The 25,439-nt window shown below is 42.1% G+C and overlaps 1 protein-coding gene across 2 annotated transcripts in view; it reads right to left on the bottom strand.

Moving 5' to 3' along the window:
* Positions 1–25,439, bottom strand: part of ADAM12 (ADAM metallopeptidase domain 12) — a 532,069-nt gene that overhangs the window by 72,156 nt on the left and 434,474 nt on the right. For both annotated transcript variants that reach the window (XM_063434720.1, XM_063434721.1), the window contains exon 14: positions 21,414–21,609. In XM_063434720.1, the coding sequence (XP_063290790.1) occupies positions 21,414–21,609 (196 nt within the window). The remainder of the gene's footprint in view (positions 1–21,413; positions 21,610–25,439) is intronic.

Raw genomic sequence — 25,439 nt, 5'->3', positions numbered from 1 at the left:
TTACTGGCTATGGGGAGGATAATGTATAATAAACACAGGTTACTGGCTATGGGGGGATAACGTATAATAAACACAGGTTACTGGCTATGGGGAGGATAATGTATAATAAGCACAGGTTACTGGCTATGGGGGGATAATGTAGAATAAACACAGGTTACTGGCTATGGGGAGGATAATGTATAATAAACACAGGTTACTGGCCATGGGAAGATAATGTATAATAAACACAGGTTACTGGCTATGGGGGGATAATGTATAATAAACACAGGTTACTGGCTATGGGAGGATAATGTATAATAAACACAGGTTACTGGCTATGGGGGGGATAATGTATAAGAAACACAGGTTACTGGCTATGGGGGATACTGTATAATAAACACAGGTTACTGGCTATGGGAGGATAATGTATAATAAGCACAGGTTACTGGCTATGGGGGGATAATGTATAATAAACACAGGTTACTGGCTATGGGGAGGATAATGTATAAGAAACACAGGTTACTGGCTATGGGGGGGATAATATATAATAAACACAGGTTACTGGCTATGGGGGGGTAATGTATAATAAACACAGGTTACTGGCTATGGGAGGATAATGTATAATAAACACAGGTTACTGGCTATGGGGGATACTGTATAATAAACACAGGTTACTGGCTATGGGAGGATAATGTATAATAAGCACAGGTTACTGGCTATGGGGGGGATAATGTATAATAAATACAGGTTACTGGCTATGGGGAGGATAATGTATAATAAACACAGGTTACTGGCTATGGGGGGATAACTTATAATAAACACAGGTTACTGGCTATGGGGAGGATAATGTATAATAAGCACAGGTTACTGGCTATGGGGGGATAATGTATAATAAACACAGGTTACTGGCCATGGGAAGATAATGTATAATAAACACAGGTTACTGGCTATGGGGGGATAATGTATAATAAACACAGGTTACTGGCTATGGGGAGGATAATGTATAATAAACACAGGTTACTGGCCATGGGAAGATAATGTATAATAAACACAGGTTACTGGCTATGGGGGGGATAACGTATAATAAACACAGGTTACTGGCTATGGGGAGGATAATGTATAATAAGCACAGGTTACTGGCTATGGGGGGATAATGTATAATAAACACAGGTTACTGGCTATGGGGAGGATAATGTATAATAAACACAGGTTACTGGCCATGGGAAGATAATGTATAATAAACACAGGTTACTGGCTATGGGAGGATAATGTATAATAAGCACAGGTTACTGGCTATGGGGGGATAATGTATAATAAACACAGGTTACTGGCTATGGGGAGGATAATGTATAATAAACACAGGTTACTGGCCATGGGAAGATAATGTATAATAAACACAGGTTACTGGCTATGGGGGGATAATATATAATAAACACAGGTTACTGGCTATGGGGGGGGGGGTAATGTATAATAAACACAGGTTACTGGCTATGGGAGGATAATGTATAATAAACACAGGTTACTGGCTATGGGAGGATAATGTATAATGAGCACAGGTTACTGGTTATGGGGGGATAATGTATAATAAACACAGGTTACTGGCTATGGGAGGATAATGTATAATAAACACAGGTTACTGGCTATGGGGAGGATAATGTATAATAAACACAGGTTACTGGCTATGGGGGGATAATGTATAATAAACACAGGTTACTGGCTATGGGGAGGATAATGTATAATAAACACAGGTTACTGGCCATGGGAAGATAATGTATAATAAACACAGGTTACTGGCTATGGGGGGATAACGTATAATAAACACAGGTTACTGGCTATGGGGAGGATAATGTATAATAAGCACAGGTTACTGGCTATGGGGGGATAATGTAGAATAAACACAGGTTACTGGCTATGGGGGGATAATGTATAATAAACACAGGTTACTGGCTATGGGGAGGATAATGTATAATAAACACAGGTTACTGGCTATGGGGGGGGATAATGTATAAGAAACACAGGTTACTGGCTATGGGGGATACTGTATAATAAACAAAGGTTACTGGCTATGGGAGGATAATGTATAATAAGCACAGGTTACTGGCTATGGGGGGATAATGTATAATAAACACAGGCAGGGCCGCCATCAGGGGGTGACAACCATGACGGTTGTCACGGGCCCGGCGGTCCTGGGGGGCCCGGACTGCACAGGTAATCCTCTGCATGCCCGGGCCCCCAGCCCTTCAATCTGCATATATACATAGCGAGTACCGCTATGTATATTTGCCTCTGCGGGCCCTGCTGGCTTCCAAGCAGGGCCCAGGATATACTTACCTCCCCTCCAGCACTCTCGCAAGCCACAGCAGTAAAGCGTTGCCGCGGGTTGTCATGACAACGCTCCGCGGCGCGCAATGCATGCTGGGCTAGAGCAGTGGCTGGCAGGAGGGAGAACATGGAGGGAGTCTGCTGGGCTCCTCCTTGCTGCCCCAATAAGCGGAGCCAACGGACCACCAGGGAATCCAGTGTTCCCCCTCCCTGGCTACAGGTAAGAGGCAGGGAAGGGGGAATACATATTTTTTAATTATACAAATTCTACATAAAAAAAAAAAAATCCCAGCAGCATTTGTCACACATCCAACACACACACACACACACACACCAAACAGACAAACTGCATCCACTACACAACCATACACATCATCCCCTACATAAAACAGAAACTGCATCCACTACACAACCATACACATAATCCACTACACAACCATACACATCATCCACCACACAACCATCCACATCATCCACTACACAGCCACACACATCATCCACTACACAACCACACACATCATCCACTACACAACCACACACATCATCCACCACACAACCACACACATCATCCACCACACAACCATACACATCATCCACCACACAACCATACACATCATCCACCACACAACCATACACATCATCCACCACACAACCATCCACATCATCCACCACACAACCATCCACATCATCCACTACACAGCCACACACATCATCCACTACACAACCACACACATCATCCACTACACAACCACACACATCATCCACTACACAACCACACACACATCATCCACTACACAACAACACACACATCATCCACTACACAACCACACACATCATTCACTACACAACCACACACATCATCCACTACACAACCACACACACATCATCCACTACACAGCCACACACATCATCCACTACACAGCCACACACATCATCCACTACACAACCACACACATCATCCACTACACAACCACACACACATCATCCACTACACAACCACACACACATCATCCACTACACAACCACACACACATCATCCACTACACAACCACACACACATCATCCACTACACAACCACACACACATCATCCACTACACAACAACACACATCATCCACTACACAACCACACACATCATCCACTACACAACCACACACGTCATCCACTACGCAACCATACACATCATCCACTACACAACCACACACATCATACACTGCACAACCACACACATCATCCACTACACAACCACACACATCATCCACTACATAAACACACAAACTGCATCCACTACACAACCATACACATCATCCACTACATAAACACACAAACTGCATCCACTACATAAACGCACAAACTGCATCCACTACGCAACCATACACATCATCCACTACAGAACCATACACATCATCCACTGCACAAATACACACAATGCATCCACTACACAACCACACACATCATCCACCACATAAACACACAAACTGCATCCACTACACAACCATACAAATCATCCACCACATAAACACACACACTGCATGCACTGCACAACCACACACATCATCCACTACATAAACACACAAACTGCATCCACTACACACATCATCCACTACACACACACACACAGCATCCACTACACAAATACACACTGCATTCACTACACACATAATCCACTACACACACACACATCATCTACTACACAAACACACACTGCATTCACTATACACACACTACATCCACTACACAAACACACACTCTGAATTCACTACACAAACACACACTCTGCATTAACTATACATACACACTACATCCACTATACACACAATACCTCCACTACACAAACACACACTCTGCATTAACTATACACACACACTACATAAACACACACTCTGCATTCACTATTCACATACTACATCCAGTACACAAACACACACTCTGCATTTACTATGCATACACACTCTGTCCACTACACAAACATACAATCTGAATCCACTATAAACAGCGTATCCACTTTACTCACGCACTTTGTATCCACTACACACATTTTATAGCCACTATACACACACAAACAAATTCAGTACACAGACACCTCATCCTTGTGGGTAGACTTAAGATGGGCCCTGTGGGGGCATTTGGGGGCGGGTTATGTGGGCGGACTTGGGGCGGGTCATGTGGACTGACTTGGGGGCGGGCCCCGGGGGGCCCAGACCGTAGGCTGTGTCAGGGGCCCCAAAATTTCTGGTGGCAGCCCTGAACACAGGTTACTGGCTATGGGGAGGATAATGTATAATTAACACAGGTTACTGGCTATGGGGGGGATAATGTATAATAAACACAGGTTACTGGCTATGGGAGGATAATGTATAATAAACACAGGTTACTGGCTATGGGAGGATAATGTATAATAAACACAGGTTACTGGCTATGGGGGATAATGTATAAGAAACACAGGTTACTGGCTATGGGGGATACTGTATAATAAACACAGGTTACTGGCTATGGAGGATAATGTATAATAAACACAAACACAAAAAATAATAATAAAAAAAATGAATGCAGCTTCAGAATTAATCTAAATTGTATGCTGTCTAGGAGGTGGGAGGGTCTGGGAGGGAGGGTCTGCTGCTGATTGGCTGGAATGTGTCTGCTGACTGTGAGGTACAGGGTCAAAGTTTACTCAATGATGACGAATAGGGGGCGGACCAAACATCGCATATGTTTGCCATCCGTGGCGAACGCGAACAAGCTATGTTCGCCAGGAACTATTCGCCAGCGAACCGTTCGGGACATCACTACCTGTAAGCTTAACTTCTGTGGCTGGTAAAATATTTGAAAGGTTATTAAGGGATAATATTCAAGAATTCCTTGAGAAGAACATGGTTATCAGCAAAAATCAGCACGGTTTTATGAAGCACAGGTCATGTCAAACTAACTTAATTGCATTCTGCGAAGAAGTAAGTAGAAGTATAGATCAGGGTGTTGCAGTGGATGTGATCTGTTTGGATTTTGCCAAGGCATTTGAAACAGTTCCACACAATAGATTAGTGTTCAAACTCAAGGAAATCGGTCTAGATGAAAATGCTTGTTCTTGGGTAGAACATTGGCTTAAAAACAGTAGAGTTGTCAAAGTTGACAAAGAGTTGTCGTTAATGGTAAATTTTCAAGCTGGACAGAGGTGGCAAGTGGTGTCCCTCAGGGGTCTGTTCTGGGACCCCTTCTATTTAACATGTTTAGAAATGATCTTGAAGACAGCGTTGAAAGTCATGTTTCAGTGTTTGCAGATGACAGAAAACTCTGTAAAGTAATACAATGTGAGCAAGATATTACTTTGCTGCAGAGGGATTTAGATAGACTGGAGGACTGGGCACTCAAATGGCAGATTAAATTTAATGTTGAAAAATGCAAAGTTATGCACTTCGGCATAAAGAATACACAAGCAACGTATACCCTTGATGGAAGTGAATTAGGGATAACAACACACGAAAAGGACTTGGGAATTGTTATAGACAACAAACTATGCAACAATGTGCAATGTCAATCAGCAGTGGCCAAGGCCAGTAAGGTATTGTCATGCATGAAAAAGGGCATTCATTCTCGGGATGAAAATATCATTTTGCCTCTTTATAAATCACTGGTAAGACCACATATTGAATATGCTGTGCAATTTTGGGCACCTGTTCTAAAGAATGATATTATGGCACTAGAAAAAGTGCAGAGGCGGGCTACAAAATTAATAAAAGGAATGGAACATATCAGCTATGAAGAAAGGTTAACAAATTTAAACCTATTTAGTTTAGAAAAAACGTCGCCTGAGAGGGGATATGATAACATTATACAAATATATTCGGGGCCAATACAAACCATTGTGTAGAAATCTATTCACAAACCGGACTTTACATAGGACACGAGGCCATGCGTTTAGACTGGAAGAAAGAAGATTTAGTTTAAGGCAAAGGAACGTTTTTTTTACTGTAAGAACAATCAGGATGTGGAATTCTCTGCCTAAAGAAGTGGTTTTATCGACGCAAGTCTCTTTTCAGCTATGTAACTATGTAACTATGATTTATTGTAAGTGAATTGAGGCTTACATGTGGCATTAATGTACAAAGGTTGACACATTTGGTGACGATCATTATTAGTTGCGTATGTGTGCTTTGTCATAGCGTATGAAATGGAAAAATAAATAATCCTTTTGTTTGAGAAAACTACCATTAAACCGCAGTTATTACAATTACTTTTACAGGAAAATGTCAGGGTCAACATTAGACTAGATAGTTCCGCAGAAAGATCTCAATTATAGTGGGGGGAAAAAATAAATGTAGAAATTTCTGCAAAAATAAATTAGGTTATAACATCCTGCATTGATTGTATGTTGGCAATAATGGGATAACCCTTGTCCTTAGGTCAGAAAGTGTCCGAGTGATTACTTCTAATTATGAAGTGGGTGGTGATTACATACTGCATTAGGTTTCCAGTCTACACCCACAGACATTACTAAAACTAGAACCTGATATATATTGTTCATGTGTTTTCTCAAATTTTCTGATTGTTTCAAATAGTTACAAAAAATAAATATAATGCATGCCACATATTATATTATTTATATTAAATATAAAAGCTCAAATATTATTAGCATATTTTATTTTTGGGGAGTGTGCCTCTCTTACCCTAAAGCTGGCAAAGCATCTTGGGAGTTGTTAAACATTTGGGGGATCTATCGTTCGGCTGTAAACATTCTAAGTATTTACTTTTTGAATACTGAAAACAAAGGGGACCTTCGGTTAGCCCCTAAAGAACTTCAGCAAAGTGTCCCTTTTAATTAAACTATTTGTTTGGTATCATAGGCTTGCGCAGCCTATTGCATTAGGGTGTGCACCCTAAAGCACAAACACACACACACACACTGCGGTGTGTGTGCTGTTTGTGTGAGCTGTTAGAGTGCTGTGTAAGGGTGCTGTTAGAGTGCTGTGTAAGGGTGCTGTGTGTGTGCTGTTTGTGTGAAATGTGTGTGTGAGGGTGCTGAGTGTGGGTGTCATGTTTGTGTGCTGTGTGTGTTTGTGAGGGTGCTGTTAGTGTGCTGTGTGTTTTTAAGGGTGCTATTAGTGTACTGTGTGTGTGAGGGTGCTGTGTGTGAGTGGGTGCTGTTTGGGTGCTGTGTGTGTGAGGGTGCCGTTTGTGTGCTGTGTGTGTGTGGGTGCTGTATGTGTGTGTGTGCTGTATGTTGGGAGGGATTGTGTTGGTGGAGGTGGGGGCAGATTAGTAAATATCTCCCCTCTCTTCTTACCTTATGTAGGGAGGGGGGATCCTTGCTGCTATGTGCCACGGCAACGCTCAGATCTCGCAAGAGGAACCCGATGGAGCTGCTGGCTAGAGCTCCCCGGGTCCTCTCCTGCCTCCCTCCATGCTGCTGTGGGCCGGTGAGGGAGATCTTTGATCTCCCCACCGGCCCATGGAGGCTTAGAGCAGAGCCGGTCTCAATCCATAGGCGTGCCGCCGGGATTAGGGTGTGCCCAGGCACACGCGGCACACCCCATGCGCACGCATATGTTTGGTATAATATATTTTATATATAATGATTTACAATTTACAGTAGCACAAAAAAACAAAACGTAAAAAAAAAAAAAAAAAAAACACATTTATGGCTGCATTCCCCAAATATTTTTTTTTCCATTGTGTAAACAAACGTTAAAGGCTTGTTGCTGAATTCGTAGTCTCCCCAAAAGATAAGTGGTGATTAGGTATGCATTGCACTCAGGGTAGAACATTCTTATAATTTTTATTAGTTTAAGATCACGCAAATAAAACAAGAAAACAAATACAGTTGCCCTCAGTCCAAACTGCCATTTAGTTTTATCCATCATGGCAAAACCTGCATCTGTCTTTTTTGTGCGACGATAAAGCCTTCAAAACTATCCGCTATAAGCATAATTTTATTTTGCACCTGCAAAGCTCATGGCTCATAGCAAATATAATGAAATTCTAGAGCTTATCATCACTAACTGGTTTGAAAGCTAATTAGCATGTTTTTATGAATGTTATTTAAATGTTTCTCACTTCTTCAATCTCATTTACTTCCCCTCACTTACTAACGCAGGCCTTCTGGATCGAATTATCAGGGGTTAGTTTAGCTAGACCTCAGTAGGATTTGATGTTTCACAAATATAAATCACCTGGAGCATCAATGATACATGGTCTCAACAGATGGAAAGACGTGCGGTGTCGGAGTGCTTGTTTGAGTTTTTGAACAATGGATATTAGTTTAATTGTACATTACAACTGTTTATCATTTTCAATCAGCAAATATGACTCATTGGAGGCTAAACATATATTAAATAGGACACTCCAAACCCCTAAACTGCTTCAGTTTGCTGAAGATCTTCAAGGTCAACAGCATGTCTCCCTTGTTCTAATTCATAAAAACAGCTGTTTTTAGAGAAAATCGGCACTAGGGATGGGCCCATGGGATTTTGCATGGGCAAAAAATTTGGTTTAGTTCGGAAATTCGGGTAAGTAAAAAAGTTTGTCTGCTTCGGCATTATGGACCAATGGAATTCGGTTTGGTTCGGCACTTCGAAACTGCCGAACATCGTCACTTCGGACATTCGTAAGCTGCCGAATAGCATGAAATTCGTCCGAATATACATTCGGAACAAAACGAATTGCACATGTCTACTTTATATATCCTATATAATATTGGCTAAGGATGTTTGTCCAATGCATTCATGCGCAGTAGAGACTGCATGGGACAAACATCCGATGCCAGGCTGCGATGGAGCAAAGTACTCACTGTGCTCTTGCAGCACATCTCCCTCGCATGTCCTTCAGGGTCCGCTGGCAGCTGCGATGTGATGCGTACAGGATATGACCTCATTGCACAAAAGGAATAAGCTTATTGGTCAAGATTCCGGTCATCATTCACATAATTTTCCCTTGCCCTCTTGTTTTGCCACTTTTCAGAAATCCGAATCACTTCGGCACTTCGGAGCTTTGGCACTTCCGAACTACTGAACTTCAGAACTTCGAACGTTCATGAGCATCCAAATGGCATGATATTCGTACAAATGTACATTCAGAACAAAACAAATTGCACCAGTCTAATCAGCACTTTTATGAATTGATTTAGCAATGCACCCCTAGCCATCCAGATGATAGCAAGGAGGACTTCCTTATTCACTCTGCTTGAATGATCATTAACAAATTGTGAGCTTCCATAGGACGCATTAGTCTAATGTTCCCCTATGAGAAGTATTCAGTTGGGAGATCACTGCATTTAAATTTGCAATTCGTGGCAATAGGTGCACATACATCAATTTCAGCTGGAGCAGAAGGGAGACTGTTGCCATGAACAGTCTCTCAGAAGTAGAGCGAGCAGAACCTAAAGTGATAAGAAAAAACAGTGATCTGTCCACACTCCATTATTAAATGTACCCATGCCTACAGGGAAGGGCACTGTATCTCCCACTTATTTTACATATTTTTTGATGACTGGAAACTAATGACAGCCCAGTCGCAAGTATAAATATTTAGTATACATGGCCCCCCACAGCTGCATGGCAGGTTGGGGCATATGAAGGTTTAAAATCTCCCTTACAGTAAAATGGGATTCTTCATATTATTATTTATATAGCACTAGCAAATTCCGTAGCGCTGTACAATGGGTGGACTAGCAGACACGTAATTGTAACCAGACAAGTGGATGCACACGAACAGAGATTGAGGGCCCTGCTCAATGAGCTTGCATGCTAGAAGGAGTGGGGTATAGTGACACAAAGGGTAAAATTAGGGGTAACAAAGTAGGTTGCTAGAAAAGTATTCACTGAGGGCTTAGTAGGTTATTTTTGACAGTTACGGAAGACGAGTCAGGGTTCGGAGATGAAAACCTACTAACAGTTTTATTGATATGCTTTCCTGAAGAATTGTAGATTATGCCAACGTAGTGTACCTATAATCTTAATATTAGTAATGACAGGAGGCTTCATATTTGCATAACTCTCTTTACTGAAACTCCCAGCAACACAGTTCATAAGAGAACAACCAATCAAAAAACACTTCGATGTTATACAAAAGGACCTGTCACACACATCACTTCCTCTTTCTTTGTAGCAAACTAATAAAGGTAAGGTTCAAATGTCCAAAAGTGCAAACATAACAACGATGAAGGAATCCAAACTATAGCTGTGGAAATGTCCATAACAGCCGTAGCTTGCAGAATAGATGTAGAAAACACTGAAAAGAAACTGAAAGAAGTCAAAGGCATTTGAAGTGACATTTTGTCTAACATACCATAAGAGCCTATCTACTATTTAAGTTAGATGTAAATTAAATATAACAGTCATGCCTAGTCGGTAGAAACAACTATAACAATCTATCTAGCTACTAGAAGACGATAATATCATACAATACATATAATAACACCATATATCATTATAGAATATCCTAATACCATAGAAAAATGACAGAAATATCAAAATATAGAAATCCCAGGGTGGGAATAGACAATAGGGTGGGAAATATTTGCCTCCTGTCATTACCAAAAATAAGATTATAAGTACACTACGTTAGCATAATCTACAATTTTATCACGACAGGAGGCTTTATATTTGCAGTTAACGCTGAGAATTAGAAAAGTGAAATAAGCGAGAGAGGACTGTCTGAAACAAAACACACGAAGAGAAGATTCCCGGGACCAGTCCGCTCATCGCATGATATCGACTGACACCCCGGCTATGAACGCTTGTGACACCGCAGCTGCGCAAACCAAGTGTGCACCGAGGTTGGAATCTATACCAGCCAAAGACAAAAGCCAGCAAGTCCAGCTGGCCAGAGGCATAGTCGAAACCGACTTATGGGGTCTAACATAGGACACCAAAGAAGAAGGGGAAAAGCGTATCGACAACGTCGGGGATTGCAAGAAAAAATGTATACGAAATGGAGGAAGAATCCAATCCCTTCCGACGTGTAAAACAAAGGAAACACCATCGGGGAAAAGGAAAAACCCGTCCAGGGCAAAGATCTGAACATCCGAAATGCATCTGAAGAAGATGAGGCAGAACAGTGCTTAAGCCCAAATTATCCTCGTCAGCTTTGAAAAAAAACACAGCCCTTAATCTACATCCCAGAGACGAGGATATTTAGGTGCGGAAGGCCTAGACAACTTGAATCCTGTGTGAGAAAGTTCCAGAAATTCTGGGAACCATGCTTGACTCTGACCTAGGGGAGTCATGAGGTGGCAAGACACTCTGTGAAGGCGTATGTAGTGAACCACCCGCGTCAGAATTGAGAACAGTGGGAGGCTCCCTCGTCCGGCCAAATTTGCAGAAAAACGTCCACTTCTTTGCAATCTGGATCCGGTCACCAGCAGAAAAACCTCAGGAATTTTCGGTTCGTTCTGGATGCAAGCAGGTCCACGTGTAGTGGACCCCTGAGGTCCATCAGTGTGCGGAAAGTTGAGACATCTAAGCACCAGTCGCTGTTGTCTCACCAGTGGCGTTGAGACCAGTCCGCCGTGAGGTTGGTGATCTCCGGGAGGTATTCTGTCATTAGTGTGATATTGCGGGCGAGGCAAAATTTGTATGTCTTCTGCCGCCTCCGTCAAGGATCGAAATCTGGCTCCGCCCAGGCGGTTGAAGTATTGGACCGCCGAGTAGTTGTCCATGCGGAACAGGATGCCACAGTCGGAAAATCCCTTCCGGTGTTGGTCCAAATCTAGCCAGCCGCTCCAGGCTTGCATGTGGAGTAGCTACCAACGAAATTCTGTCCGCACCTCTCCCGATAGGGGTATCTAATGGTCGTATGAGTGACCCAGATGAGAATGTTTTGCCTTCAGTCATAGCAGAGCTCTGTAGTGCAGAGGCACGAGAAAAATTGCCTGGATTTGAGAAGGAAAAAGGCCCACTATCCAGGCAAGGAGTTGCAGAGGAGCCGTATCCGTGCGTAGAGTTGAATCTTCTTTCAGATGCATGCAATCTTTGTGGCAGGTAGTCGAGTCTATCTCGAAACCGAGGGACTGCATGACCAGTGAAGGGGAAAGAGCTGACTTTTGTCTGTTCGCCACAAAGCCCAAAGACTCCAGAAAGTGGAGCTCACGTCTGTGAGCGCAGTCTGGAATCTGCGTTGCAGAAGATCAGCAGGTCATCCAGGTAGGCAGGGGCGGACTGACCGGTCGGGCACTTCGGACATGGTCCGAGGGCCCGGCCGGGAGGGGGACCCGCCATCAGGGGGCCCGGCCGCCCCTTTAAATGCTGCAGCCGCCTGAGCGCTCTCTTAAGAGCGCTCAGGCGGCTGCAGCTTCTCACCTCCCCTCCCCTGTAGCGTGGCCGAGCTGCTGTGCGGTCCGCGATACCGGCTGGAGTGATAGGAAGGTGCACATTGAGTGTGCACCTTCCTGTCAGTCCGGCCGGGTACAGGAAACAGAAACTCCTGTTCCGCGCGGACCTTCCTAGTGCACCTTCCTATCACTCCGGCCGGGACCGCGGACCGGAAAGCAGCTCGGCCACGCTACAGGTGGGGAAGGGGCAAAAAGGGGAGGGGAGGGGGGCAAAATGGGGAGGGGGGGCAAAAAGAGAAAGGGATGGGAGGTGGGGCAAAAAGAGAAAGGGAGGGGAGGGGGACAAAAAGAGAAAGGGAGGGGAGGGGGGGCAAAAAGAGAAAGGGAGGGGAGGGGGGGCAAAAAGAGGAGGGGAGGGGAGGGGGTAAGAAGAGAGGGGGCGGGAGTAAGAAGGGGGTAAGAAGAGGGGGAGGGGGGAGTAAGAAGAGGGGGAGGGGGGTAAGAAGAGGGGTAGGGGGGAGTAAGAGGAGGGCAATTGCCCCCTCCCCTGTCCGCAGGCACCGTGCGGTCAGCCGGCAGGGGAGGGAGGAAGAGAGGACCCGGGAGTTCAGCCTGCAGCTCCTCTGGGTCCTTCTTGCACGAGCACAGATCGTTGCCGCGGTTACCACGGCAACGTTACGGCTCTGGCGAAAGTAAACTCTAGCCCTGGAGCTACGGGCTAGAGTTCACTCTCAACACTGTGACCACCAGGGATTCCTGGTGGTTGCATTGGTGAGAGTGAACTCTAGCCCCATAAACACACTACCCCCATACACCATACACATTCACACACTGCCCCCCATACACACACACTGCCCCTACACACACCATACACATTTACACACATTGCCTCACACACACACACACACTGCCCACCCATACACACACAGCCCCCCATACTAACATTGCCACACACATACACAGCCCCCTCATACACACATTGCCCCACACACCCTACACATTCACACACTACACCCCCTCACACACACTACACCCCCTCACACACACTGAACCTTTCACACACACTGCACCCCTTACACATTGCACCACTGCTCCTATACCCTACAACAGCCTCATATCCCAGCAGACCCCAGGTAAGTTGTCAAACTGTTCTTAAACGGTTTGACTACTTACTCTGGGAGGGGGGCCCGGCCCTCCTGGCACCATAACGACTACACAGAGCAGTAGTGGTTATTGTGCATGGATTATTTATTTAAATAATCTCCAAGTGCCCCAGTAGCCAGCAAGCCAGCAAGCCAGCCCACAGGCCAGCCAGCCAGCCAGCCCACAGGCTGGCCAGTAGCCAGCCAGCCAGCCAGCCCACAGGCCACCAGTTAGGCTTACAGCCAGCAAGCCCACAGCCTGCCAACCGCAGCCAGCAAACCACAGCCTGCCAGCCAGCAAGCCACAGCCAGCAAGCCAACAGCCTGCTAGCCGCAGCCAGCAAGCCCACAGCCTGCCGGCAGTAGCCAGCAAGCCCACAGCCTGCCGGCAGTAGCCAGCAAGCCCACAGCCTGCCGGCAGTAGCCAGCAAGCCCACAGCCTGCCAGCCGCAGCCAGTAAGCCCACAGCCTTCCAGCAAGCCCACAGACTGCCAGCCAACAACAGTATTTAAGGTAAGAGGAGCCAACTTGGCCTAGGTATCAGCGAGCTATGTTGTGTTGCTATATTGTGAATAGGAACCAGAGTGTTGGAGAGACCCCCCTCCAGGCCCCATTAGACTCCATTGTAGTCTCTAATGGGACCTGGAGGAAATTCTTTCTAACACACTCTCTAAATGACACTAGAATACTCCCCCCCCCCTCCATGGCCCATTAGCCCTCAATTGTAGTCTCTACTGGGGCCTGGAGGCAGGTGTTTCCAGCAGGGCCACTGAGATGGCCTCTGTTAGAAAGAACCCCTTCCAAGCCTATTAGACTCCATTGTAGTCTCTAATATGGCCTGGAGGGGATTCTTTCTAACACACTCTCTAAAGGACACTGAGATAGCCTCTGCTAGAAAGACCCCCCTCCATGGCCCATTAGCCCTCAATTGTAGTCTCTACTGGGGCCTTGAAGGGATTATTGCACTTTTGTTCCTTGTGTCTAAAGAATGTGTAGGGTGTGGCTGGAGGCGGTGCATGGAGGCGGGACATGGGTGGCGCTTGCTGCGGAGTATGGGTGGGGCCTGTAAGGGGGCCCTTGATTTATTTTGCCCGGGGGCCCTGAGGGGTCTCAGTCCGCCCCTGCAGGTAGGCAAGGCAACGGATGCCCCTCGATTGGAAATGGACCATGACTGGCTTCAGTAGCTTTGTGAGAAACCACAGAGCGAAACTGAGGCCAACTGACATGACCGACGACCCCAACTGACATGACTGATGACCCCATACGAACCTTGGAAAGCAACGACTTGTAGACGCCACGGGTACCGAACGATACGCGTCCTGGAGATCGAGATAGGTGAGCCAAGAGTCAATAATTTGCTAGAAAGAGATCCTGGAGTAGATGTATACCTTCCACTGTTGAGCTGACGGAGGTTGATGACTGGTCAAAAGTCTCCTGACTTTTTTAGGACCAGGAAGATGTTGCTGTAGAAGCCCCAATCGTCCGGGGGAGAATTGTACCACGCCTTTGGTGTATAGAGAGCGAATCTCTTCATCTATGAGGAATCGGTGTTCTCTTGAAACATGCAAAAGAGGTGGTTGGGCGGTTTGTATGGGTTGGGAGTGAAAGTCGATGGTATAGCCCTGGACCATCTGCAGGGTCAAAGTGTCTTCCGTGATCTCCAACCAATACTGTAGGAAAGAAGGAGGGCAACTGTGAATAGGATCTGGGTCCAGTGGACCAAAATCAGCTGGTGGCTTGGGCCCTCTGCTGACCAGCCCTTCCAGACAGCCCTGCCGGGTGGTGGTCTGAAGCCCTGCTTGAGTAAAGGTTGGTCTTTGGTCAGTGTCGTGAACAGGTTGACCTGTTGCTTAAACTCTGCAATAAAACGCTCACTGAATAGGAGTCCTTTTGCCAAGGGTCCCAGTAATTTGGAGCCCAATTCCAGGAGTTTTGAGTCCATCCTCTTGCGTCTCTGTTCAGAGGCTTGCAGATAGAGTGTTACCCAGCATGCAGATAAAGCACTGGGCCCATTCGCGGAAGTCACTTGGGTCCAGCTGCATGCCATGTGAGAGGGCCCGATCCACAAAGAATAGTACAAAATTAATAAAAGGAATGGAACATATCAGCTGTGAAGAAATTTGAACCTATTTAGTTTAGAAAAACGTTGCCTGAGAGGGGATATGATAACATTATACAAATATATGCGGGGCCAATACAAACCATTGTGTGGAAATCTATTCACAAACCGGACTTTACACAGGACACGAGTCATGCATTTAGACTGGAAGAAAGAAGATTTCGTCTCAGGCAAAGGAAAGGTTTTTTTTACTGTAAGAACAAAAAGGATGTGGAATTCTCTGCCTAAATAAGAGGTTTTAGCAGAGTTCATACAGATGTTCAAACAGCAACTAGATGCATACTTGCAAAAACAGAATATTTAAGGACATAATTTTTCAATGTAGGGTAATAGCTGCTTGATCAAAGGATAAATCTGACTTCCATTCTGGGGTCAAAAAGGAATTTTTCCCTAGTTTGTTGCACAATTATATATATCATTATATATATAATATAAAAAAAATATATATATATTTTTAGAACACTTCTTTAGCAGAATAGTATAGCATGCAGGTATTGTAGAATAATTTATAGTTCTTGGCTACATCAGATATTTGTTTCTCCTTTTATCCAATTTAGGAACATTACACAATTCTTCTCTAAGGTGTTTTTTTTATTGCTAAGCAGTAAGTGACTTTTTGCGACTAGAGATTCACCCATTGCAAATAAAGCTCACGTATCTTTGTAATGATCTTGTGAAAATCAATCTATATCTAACCAACAGTGAATTTGAATCACAGGTTAATAGCTTTGTTTAATGGCTTTGCCTATCAATAGAAATACACAATTATTTGTTCTGTCTCACATTGCACGAAAATGGACTTATTGTTACGGATATCTAATTAATTTCACCCACTACACCTTTCACTCTGCATCTTACTCGGTCACACTTGCGAATGAGTGCACACTCACACATTTCATGTTTTAAATTGATCAACGTAATGGAACACAAAATTCTATTTCACAATTCCGAAAGGTGTGCGAAGATTTGAGTTGATTTAATAAGATCTGGTGGTATCACATGCCTTGCATCGTTAAGGAAAATAACTAAGTAATAACAATCTTGATCTCATTATACATTTTAAAGGAATACTTCAAACACCATGTCTACTACAGCACACTTTAGTGGTATCAGGATAGTCCTGGCACCACCCGACTGTAAATAATCAAACTGTTTTAGAATGGTTTGACTTTAAATTGTGACTTAAAATTTAATTCTGAGTTGTTATTGCATAAGGGCGGGGAGCTCTCCTCCTCCTCTCCGCCTCCCTTTCGGCTGAATGCGCATGCGTGGCAAGAGCTGCGCGCGCATTTACAATGCTTTCCTATGGACGCTTGCGTGCTCTCCCTGTGATTTTCACAGTGAGAATCACGCAAGCGGCTCTAGCAGATGTCAGTGAGACAGCCACTAGAGGATTTGGAGGCTGGATTAATCCTCAGTGTAAACATAGCAGTTTCTCTGAAACTGCTATGTTTATATAAAAAAAAAGGTTAATCCTAGAGGGACCAGGCACCCAGAGCACCTCATTGAGCTGAAGTGGTCTGGGTGCCCAGAGTGGTCCTTTAACCCCTTAAGGACACATGACATGTGTGACATGTCATGATTCCCTTTTATTCCAGAAGTTTGGTCCTTAAGGGGTTAAGTTGCCTTGTGTTTTTCAGGTATTAAGTTGCACAGTTGTCTGTAGGAGTACATTCATAATCAGATTCAGTTCACTTACAAGTATTCTATAGTTCACCTATTAAATGGAATAGTAGAAATCGTACTCGGTGGAGCATTGGTGTAATGGACCTGAATGAACTCTGGAAATAATTTAAACCTGTAACAAAATCAGGAATAAAGCTTTGCTTGTAGATTAAGACCTCTATTTAATACGATCTTCAAATTATTCAATACTGTTAGCAAATCTGTCCAAATTATTTATCTACAGAAGTCACTATTAACGTCTACGGGGATTTTTGTAGATAGTTTTACTAAAAATATTGAATTATTTAGAAAGCCTATTAAATTGAGGCCTACATTTCTTCAATGTCATGATTCTGAGAGGTCCTTAATTTACTTTTCAGATACAGTACACGAGGGACTGATCAATAAGTAAATTAAGAAGTATTCTGTCTCCTGAGATAATGTAGTCCAGCAGAGTATGGTTAGAGCTTTTTACCTTGAAGTGAACCTGTTATGAAAATAATCACTCACATATACATTCAATACATGATTTATCACAAAGATATATGGTGCATTCAATGTAAAATATAAAAGGTTTACACACGTTTCCTCCATTCCAGAGCCGCTTTATAGGAAATACTCTTAGGATAGCACATCCTGGCCGTTCTCTGCTCCGTCTTTGCTCCTCCAAATCTGATCAGTGACAGCGAACCTGGAAACTCATGTCCCTCTGCTCCTAAACTCCCTAGTCAACGCAAAGTTCCATAGCAACCGCAGTGCAAGTGCTGTGGTTGCTGTGGGTGGAGAGCAGAGGGACTTCCAGTGGGTGGTCTTTTCTGCACTCCATTGTTAGTCAACGCCTCGGCGTGACAGCTGGGAGAAAAACCTATTTAAAATTTTATTAAACCTATTTTAAAGAACAATCTTGTATTTTACTGGCAATCTTTATAAACTCTGCAACAAACTCTAACTTTGGGCACAAGTTACACAAAAATGTTTTGCATGATCTTTCAATAAAAAAAATAGAATAAAAAAAAAAATTAAATAATGAAATAAAACGTTTGTCACTGTAAAGGTGAAACCGCTAAATCAGAAAAATGTATCGGCATACCAAGAGCTATATACTTTCTGAGTTCCCAATTCTAACTTATATTAACCCTTTGAGTCCAAACCTCTCAGCTGTTCAATATTTAACTGAAAAACTATGGATTCAATGTTCATATTTACTAACAATATCTCTTGTCAAATGGGTTATTGCATTTGGACAGAATTTCCAGTAATTAAACCGTGTAGGCTTAGAGCCATTTGATATGAGCAGCTCGAATTAAATGGCTTCTGCAAAGTTTAAATTAAAATACAATTTTCAAGAGTTGAACAATCAGATAAACCATTTTGTCAATAGCATATTCTTAGGAAGCTTTCTCATCAGGAAGCCCGCAATGTACATGCATTCCAGTAGTTCTGTTTTCTGACCTGATTGTCACAGTGTCAAACCAACAGGGATAATTAATGGTTGGAGTTTACTCTACAGTTCTGTCCTGTATATTCTGACTGTGATTTACTTTTGTTGCTTATGATGTTTTATCCCTGTGTAATCTTGATCGGTACCCAGGTGTATGTGATGCTCAGCTAAACCGCATATAGCTCAAGCAGAGAGAACTTGCTGGTATGTTGGTTCTGTACTGCACTTACGGGATCAATCAGTCTGATGTGTGAATATTATAATTATATTGTTGTTTATATAGCGCCAGCAAATTCCCTAGCGCTGTACAATGGGATAATGATGTAGGGTCTGTAATGTCACAGGTGAGCAAAACTGAGCGGGGATTTAGGGATTTCCCAAAGGGCAACCTATTACGTTTCTCTCCGTTTTTGTCCATTCTCTGAGTTCTCTGTTGATGTTTATCTCTATTTCTGAGCAGTGATCATGACAGATTACGTAAAAATTACAATGTGGAACTTTGTAGTGAATGCAATATAATCTCTGCATTGTGCTAGGCAAATTGCTAACAGAAACCAAATACATTTAATTTTAGAATTCAGAATTGCAGTGTATTTTTTCCAAGTCATGGACTTATAATGTATTTATTTGACTTCAACAAATTCTGTAATGTTTTATTTATTTATTAAATGGTGGGATAGCAAAATCAAAGTTATATAGGCTAGCCACAAAAACAAGCTTACAAATCATACATATACTTTTAAACTGTAAGACCTTCTGCACTGGTCCATAGAATATCATACAAATTAATTTAACCCCCTCAGTGCTCTGCTTATCTGCATGGCATTATGGAAGAAATTTCTAAATGTGCATGTATGGCATTTCGCTGCAGATACCCGAAATTGCATAAGCACACCTAGGGGATCATGGGATGATGATGTCATCCTAAACATGGGATCACTGTGGGGGTAAATGCATTTAATGCTTACATCCACTGCACAACTCCCTCCCGTAAGCATGGATGGGAATTCTAGTTTGACTGGTGTATTTTGCGAGCTTCTTTATCTCTGAATCGGGGATCTTACAGAGCTTTAAACAGAAAAATCTTAGGAGAGAGACTGATAACAATGCATTCATTTCGAACTACAGGAATAGCAAGGGAAAAGTAATTTGTGAGGTCATTGAAGAAAGAGTAGATGCACAAGTGACTGAGGAGAAAAGAGGATAGTTCTAAGAGTATTTGGAAATATAAATAGCAACGTGAAGGAGAGTAAAAGTGTTATTAAGGGTTCAGTAGTTTTAGGTCATATGGAAACACATAACTAAACACTGTCTGGCAACTTTTGTCCCATCAAAGCCCATAATCCAAACTCTCAAATGACCAATGTTGACTTATGAAGGTCCTAGTGACCCCATTCTAGACATTCTAAACTAGCAAGGGCTAGTACAGAGGGCTAGTACAGAGGGGGGAAAAATGACTCACCGGCTTTCATTTCATCAGCGTGTAGGAATATTTTCACGTGTTTAGAAAAAATCACAACACAGAAGAGTATCAGAGCAAGTCTAGTTTACTTCTTATAGCAAAGTCCATCAACTAGGTTTCCATTGCTCCATGCAGGGTCTGCCTTCAGTGGGTCAGCTTGTGGGATTGTCAGGCAGGTAGTCTGATGTGTATTTGCACCAGGCTGACTTGCCAGTTAATCAGGTGAAGTAAATCAGTTGTCCTTAGCCAAGGTTGAGTTGAGTTGATTGAGCTAATGACACGATCACGTTACTTTACCTCCCTCCAACTGACATCTGCCGGAGTTGGGAGGTATGTGTTTCCTAAATGTAGACGCACTCATGTGCACAACTGACAGAGTGACAATTCTACAAAATGATTAAGGTGGCTATATTGTGGAAGAGCCAGTGTATTGTAAATGAAGCACTGGAGAGCCAAGAGCAGTAATTATGGTTCGCAAGGGCCGGGCAAAGAGACACACAATAGACGTTTGCTAAACAGAAACAAACCAATACAGAGAGGCGTTGAGAACCCTAAAAGGTTTTATAATGTAATATATACCCCCCCCTCTCACCGACATGACCGGCTTGCAAAGGCTTCTGACAAAAGATCTACAACTTTTGCAAGCTGTTTTTAGATATACCCTCAGTGAAAAAAATGCAAAATGAAATTGCACACGTTTTCATTGGGAGTATATCCCAATAAACAGTGATTTCTATATTTTTGTTTTGGGCAGTGAAGTATGTCTCTAAGCTGGATCAAGTGACCGAACATTGCAGTCAACTACACTTTGAATTTATTGTGGAGAAGAATTATGATAGTATGCAACTGCCAATGTCTACATTGTTCCATTAAAATATTTTACGATCCGTCCTAAAAACATCTAATTTCCTATAAGATGGTACACAGAACTGAGCCCAAAGTTCAGTATTTCAGGAAACACATAGGAATATTAAAAATAAGCCACCAACACATAAAGCTACGATATCTGACCATTTCACCTACCTTGACCCCAGAGTGTGACACATTGTTGCTCATGTGTTTGACATATGCCATTGTAACAGTAGCCATCTAATTTGTGGCACGGCTGACCATCGTGTAGATAAACATTTGCTGGGCAGTGGGCACTGGCTCCCGTACAGAATTCTGGAAGATCGCAGAAGTTACTTGATTCTCTGCACGGTGTTCCTCCTGGTTTCAGCTGTGATATATTAAAGTAATACAAGGCTATGTTATTAAAAACAATATTTACCGTGCTGAAAAGAGAAAAAAAAGTAATCTAGCTGTGTTATTAGCTTGGCTACGCCAAATGCATTCTCAAATAAATCTCATCATCAACTAGAATCCTCAAACAGCAATGTTCTGTCTACAGGTAATAGCAGATTTTGTAACTACAACACATATTAAACCAAATCTGGCCTTTAATGAAGGATAAAGGCCATGAAAGCACACACATGCAAAAAATAAAATAAAAATTGTTGTTACAGTATGATTACGTGTATGTATATATATATATATATATATATTAATGCAAATAATAAATTGTTGCCAAAAAAAATTAAAAATCACAATTATTTCCTAAATCCTACAAACAGCACTTACTTTATTATTGATTCCACATATTTATACAGTAACAATCTCATACAGACACATTGCAAATACCCAGTGCAAATCTGATAGATATGGGTTGTTTTGTTGAGATTTAGGGATTTTCATAACATAATTAAATATGTTTTCCCTCCCTTCCTAAATGCAAAAACAACACAATACAACATTTAACATAATTTAGTGTTACGGTATATTAGTTCAAGCGCCATTAAAATGGTGGCTTGATAAAATGCTCATCAGGCTCAGCCAACCACTGGAGCATAAGAAGCATATTTTATTTCCTACCAGCCTCAGCCAGAACTTCACTGAATATAATAGGGGTTGTAGTCCAACAAGGACGGGCAACATTTTCCACTCAGCATGATGGGACATAAATTCCCAACAGCGTGGCTTGTGTTTTTTTTCCTCTGACCTCTGCCACGGCTGCATGAATCTGTCTGTGCTGCTGCTGTTAACATTGAGCTAATTGGCTGTGTGACAACTACAGGGAGTGACTGTGCAGGGTGTCCAATGTGTCTGGGGTTAGCATGCTGCAGATGCTGTGTATACGGACACCAGACACACAATTTTGACAACAAATATGGAAGCGAGGGGAGTTGTGATATTTATATCCAGAATTAAACTTTTTTCCAATGAAGGGTTGAAGGATGAAGGAAGGGACATGGCTTCACACCATAACCACTTTAATAAAATGAAGTGGTTAAGGTGCATAAAGTGACCCTTTAATTATGTCACCACAAAGTATTTTCTCCAAGATAGAAAAGTACCACAATAGTTTTTCCAAGGGACAGGTGTTCTACGCTTGGTTTAAGTTTATTTTTGATATAATTTCTGCCCACTCTGAGTGTTTGTCTTTCCTTTGCAATAAACGATGGCAGATTGTGTAGTTAAATGTAATAGAGCACAAACATAATTTGCACTCCTGTGTCCATCATGAATATAATTTGTCCTACGTGCCCTCTGGAAAGTATCACTTTGGTGTAAGAGAGAATGCAATTTATAGGGAACAAATCTATGCAGAAGATACAGTTATTACACAAACAGAATCAGAAAGGCAATAACAAAAATAGACAAAAACAAAAAACAAACAAAACTAACAAGGGACCAATGTAAAAGGTATGGGTCTTATTCGGAAGTTCGCCAAATTTATATTTATGACCAATTATATTTGTGGCTATTGAGACATAAACATTACATTAAATAATATATTGAGATGTCACAGAAATAAGCTTTTTCATTTATCATTTGTTTCCAATGCCTGATAATGTACTTTTCCAAATATATTTTGTAAGGATATTTATTAAATATGTGTGATAAAATAGATTGTATTTGTGTTTCTAGCATTGTGTTTGTCATTATGTTATTATATGTCATTATGGACATATAATAATGTCTCTTCTCTGACACAAGGCTCCAATCACATTTTTTTTTAATGATGTTTAAATCTTGTGCGGGCTAACTCATCTAGTGTTAAAGGGACACTATGGTCAACAAAACAACTTAATGGCTTAAAGAAGCAATTTTGGTGTATAGATCATGCCCCTGCAGATTATCTGCTTAATTCTCTGCAATTTAGGAGTTAAATCACATTTGCTTATACAGCCCTAGTCCTGCCTCTCTGCTTGTAAATTACACAGCCTTCCTAAACACTTCCTGTAAAGAGTCATCTAATGCTTACATTTCCTTTATTGCAAATTCTGTTTAATTTGGAATTTCTTATCTCCTTCTCTGTTAATAGTTTGATCCCTGCAGGAGCCTCTGTCCTATATGTGACTAAAGTTCAATTTACAGAGCAGAAGATAAAATCTTTCAAAGTAAGTAACATTTTATTGAAAATGAAACCATTTTATTTTCATGCAGGCTGTGTGAGTCACAGCCAGTGGAGGTGTGGCTAGGGCTCCATAAACAGAAACAAAGGGGATTTAACTCCAAAATGGCAGACAATTGAGCAGTTGGACTGCAGGACATGATCTATACAGAAAAAACAGCTTAATTAAGCTAAAGTAGTTTTGGGAACTATAGTGTCCCTTTTTGGTTATTATAGTGTCTTAGGACACTGTGTGGTAGGTGTTGAGTTCTGATAATTTGTTGGTGGAAAACCTCTGACAAATGTAGGGGGACATTAAATACCATAATAACCTTTGTACACAGAGATTGACATCACAGGTGACACCACCAGAAGCCAGATATAGTATTTCCATTCTACTGACATAGCTAGGTTACGGAATAGTCTATTTTATATTACATTACATATAACAGAAAACAGCATCATTCCCCTACAAAAGCATGTTCTTGGTACATATTTGTACCCAGTGTAATTAATTAAGCATCTCTATAGAAACATTTATTGCAGAAGAACTGTGTTGCCGTGTTAAATTTTGAGAACAAGTACATCAAAGTACCCCAGAGATGAAAAAAAAATGTTTTCATGCAAATACTTGTGTGCCTCTTATAGCACTATTTCAATAACAATACGAGGCACCTGTTTGTTCAGGACGATGGAGGATAATCAAGCTTCAAATGTGCAAAACAGAAAGAAGCTTAAATCAGCTGAAGAAATAACTATGTATAAACAATGAATCAATAAACCAGGAGAATTAAGATCAAGTGGTTTACAAGTATTTCTTCCAGAACCCAGAGATGGTAGTACTTTCTCCTAATACAGTCTAAATACACAGCTGTTTGCATTTTTTATATTAAATTATTTAAAAAAATGATAGTGATGGGGTTCCTTTAATTTTAAAGGTACATTATAGTCACCAGAACCACTACAGTTTAATGCAGTGTTTCTGGTTTTTAGAGCCTGTCCCTGCAGGCTTTTGAATGTAAGCGCTGCCTTTTCAAAGAAAAGGCAGTGTTTACATTACTATCTAGTGACAGTCACTTGGATGGCACTAGAGATGCTTCCTATTTTAGTGCTGCACTGTGTGCAACACCAAGGTTTATCGTCTCGTATTTTTATTGTTTATCATGAGTAAGCTACCTTTTTACTCTATTCTGAGGATACCTAAACAGGTTGTCCAGCTCTATAGTGTTTGGAATACATGTTTGTATTTCTAACACTATAATGTTATTTTAAGGCAGCACATGCCTTGGCACAAGATTGGTTGCTGTTCTTAATTTAGACCCTTTCCTTTCAGTGATATGCCAGGGGAGGATTTAGAGAGACAAAACATGCCTGTTTTTGTCTCCCCAGACCCTCTCTTGGCATATAATTAATGGGGAAGGGCGTTAATTAATGCCAACTGCAAAGAGCAGCTACTTCCCAGGAGTGAAACTCAGACCAGTCTCGGGCTGGATGAGCCATGTATGTTCTGTTTCTGCCCTCAGATTAGGACCCCTACAGTGGCAGTGAATTCAGGGCAGATTTTAATTGAAGGCAACACCAACTGCGTAGAATAAGCACTGTTTGAAAACATGATC

Source organism: Pelobates fuscus, chromosome 10 (assembly GCF_036172605.1).
Source record: "Pelobates fuscus isolate aPelFus1 chromosome 10, aPelFus1.pri, whole genome shotgun sequence".
NCBI lineage: Eukaryota > Metazoa > Chordata > Amphibia > Anura > Pelobatidae > Pelobates > Pelobates fuscus.
Note: the sequence above shows the minus strand (reverse complement) of the source record. Positions and strands in the feature narration are given on the sequence as shown.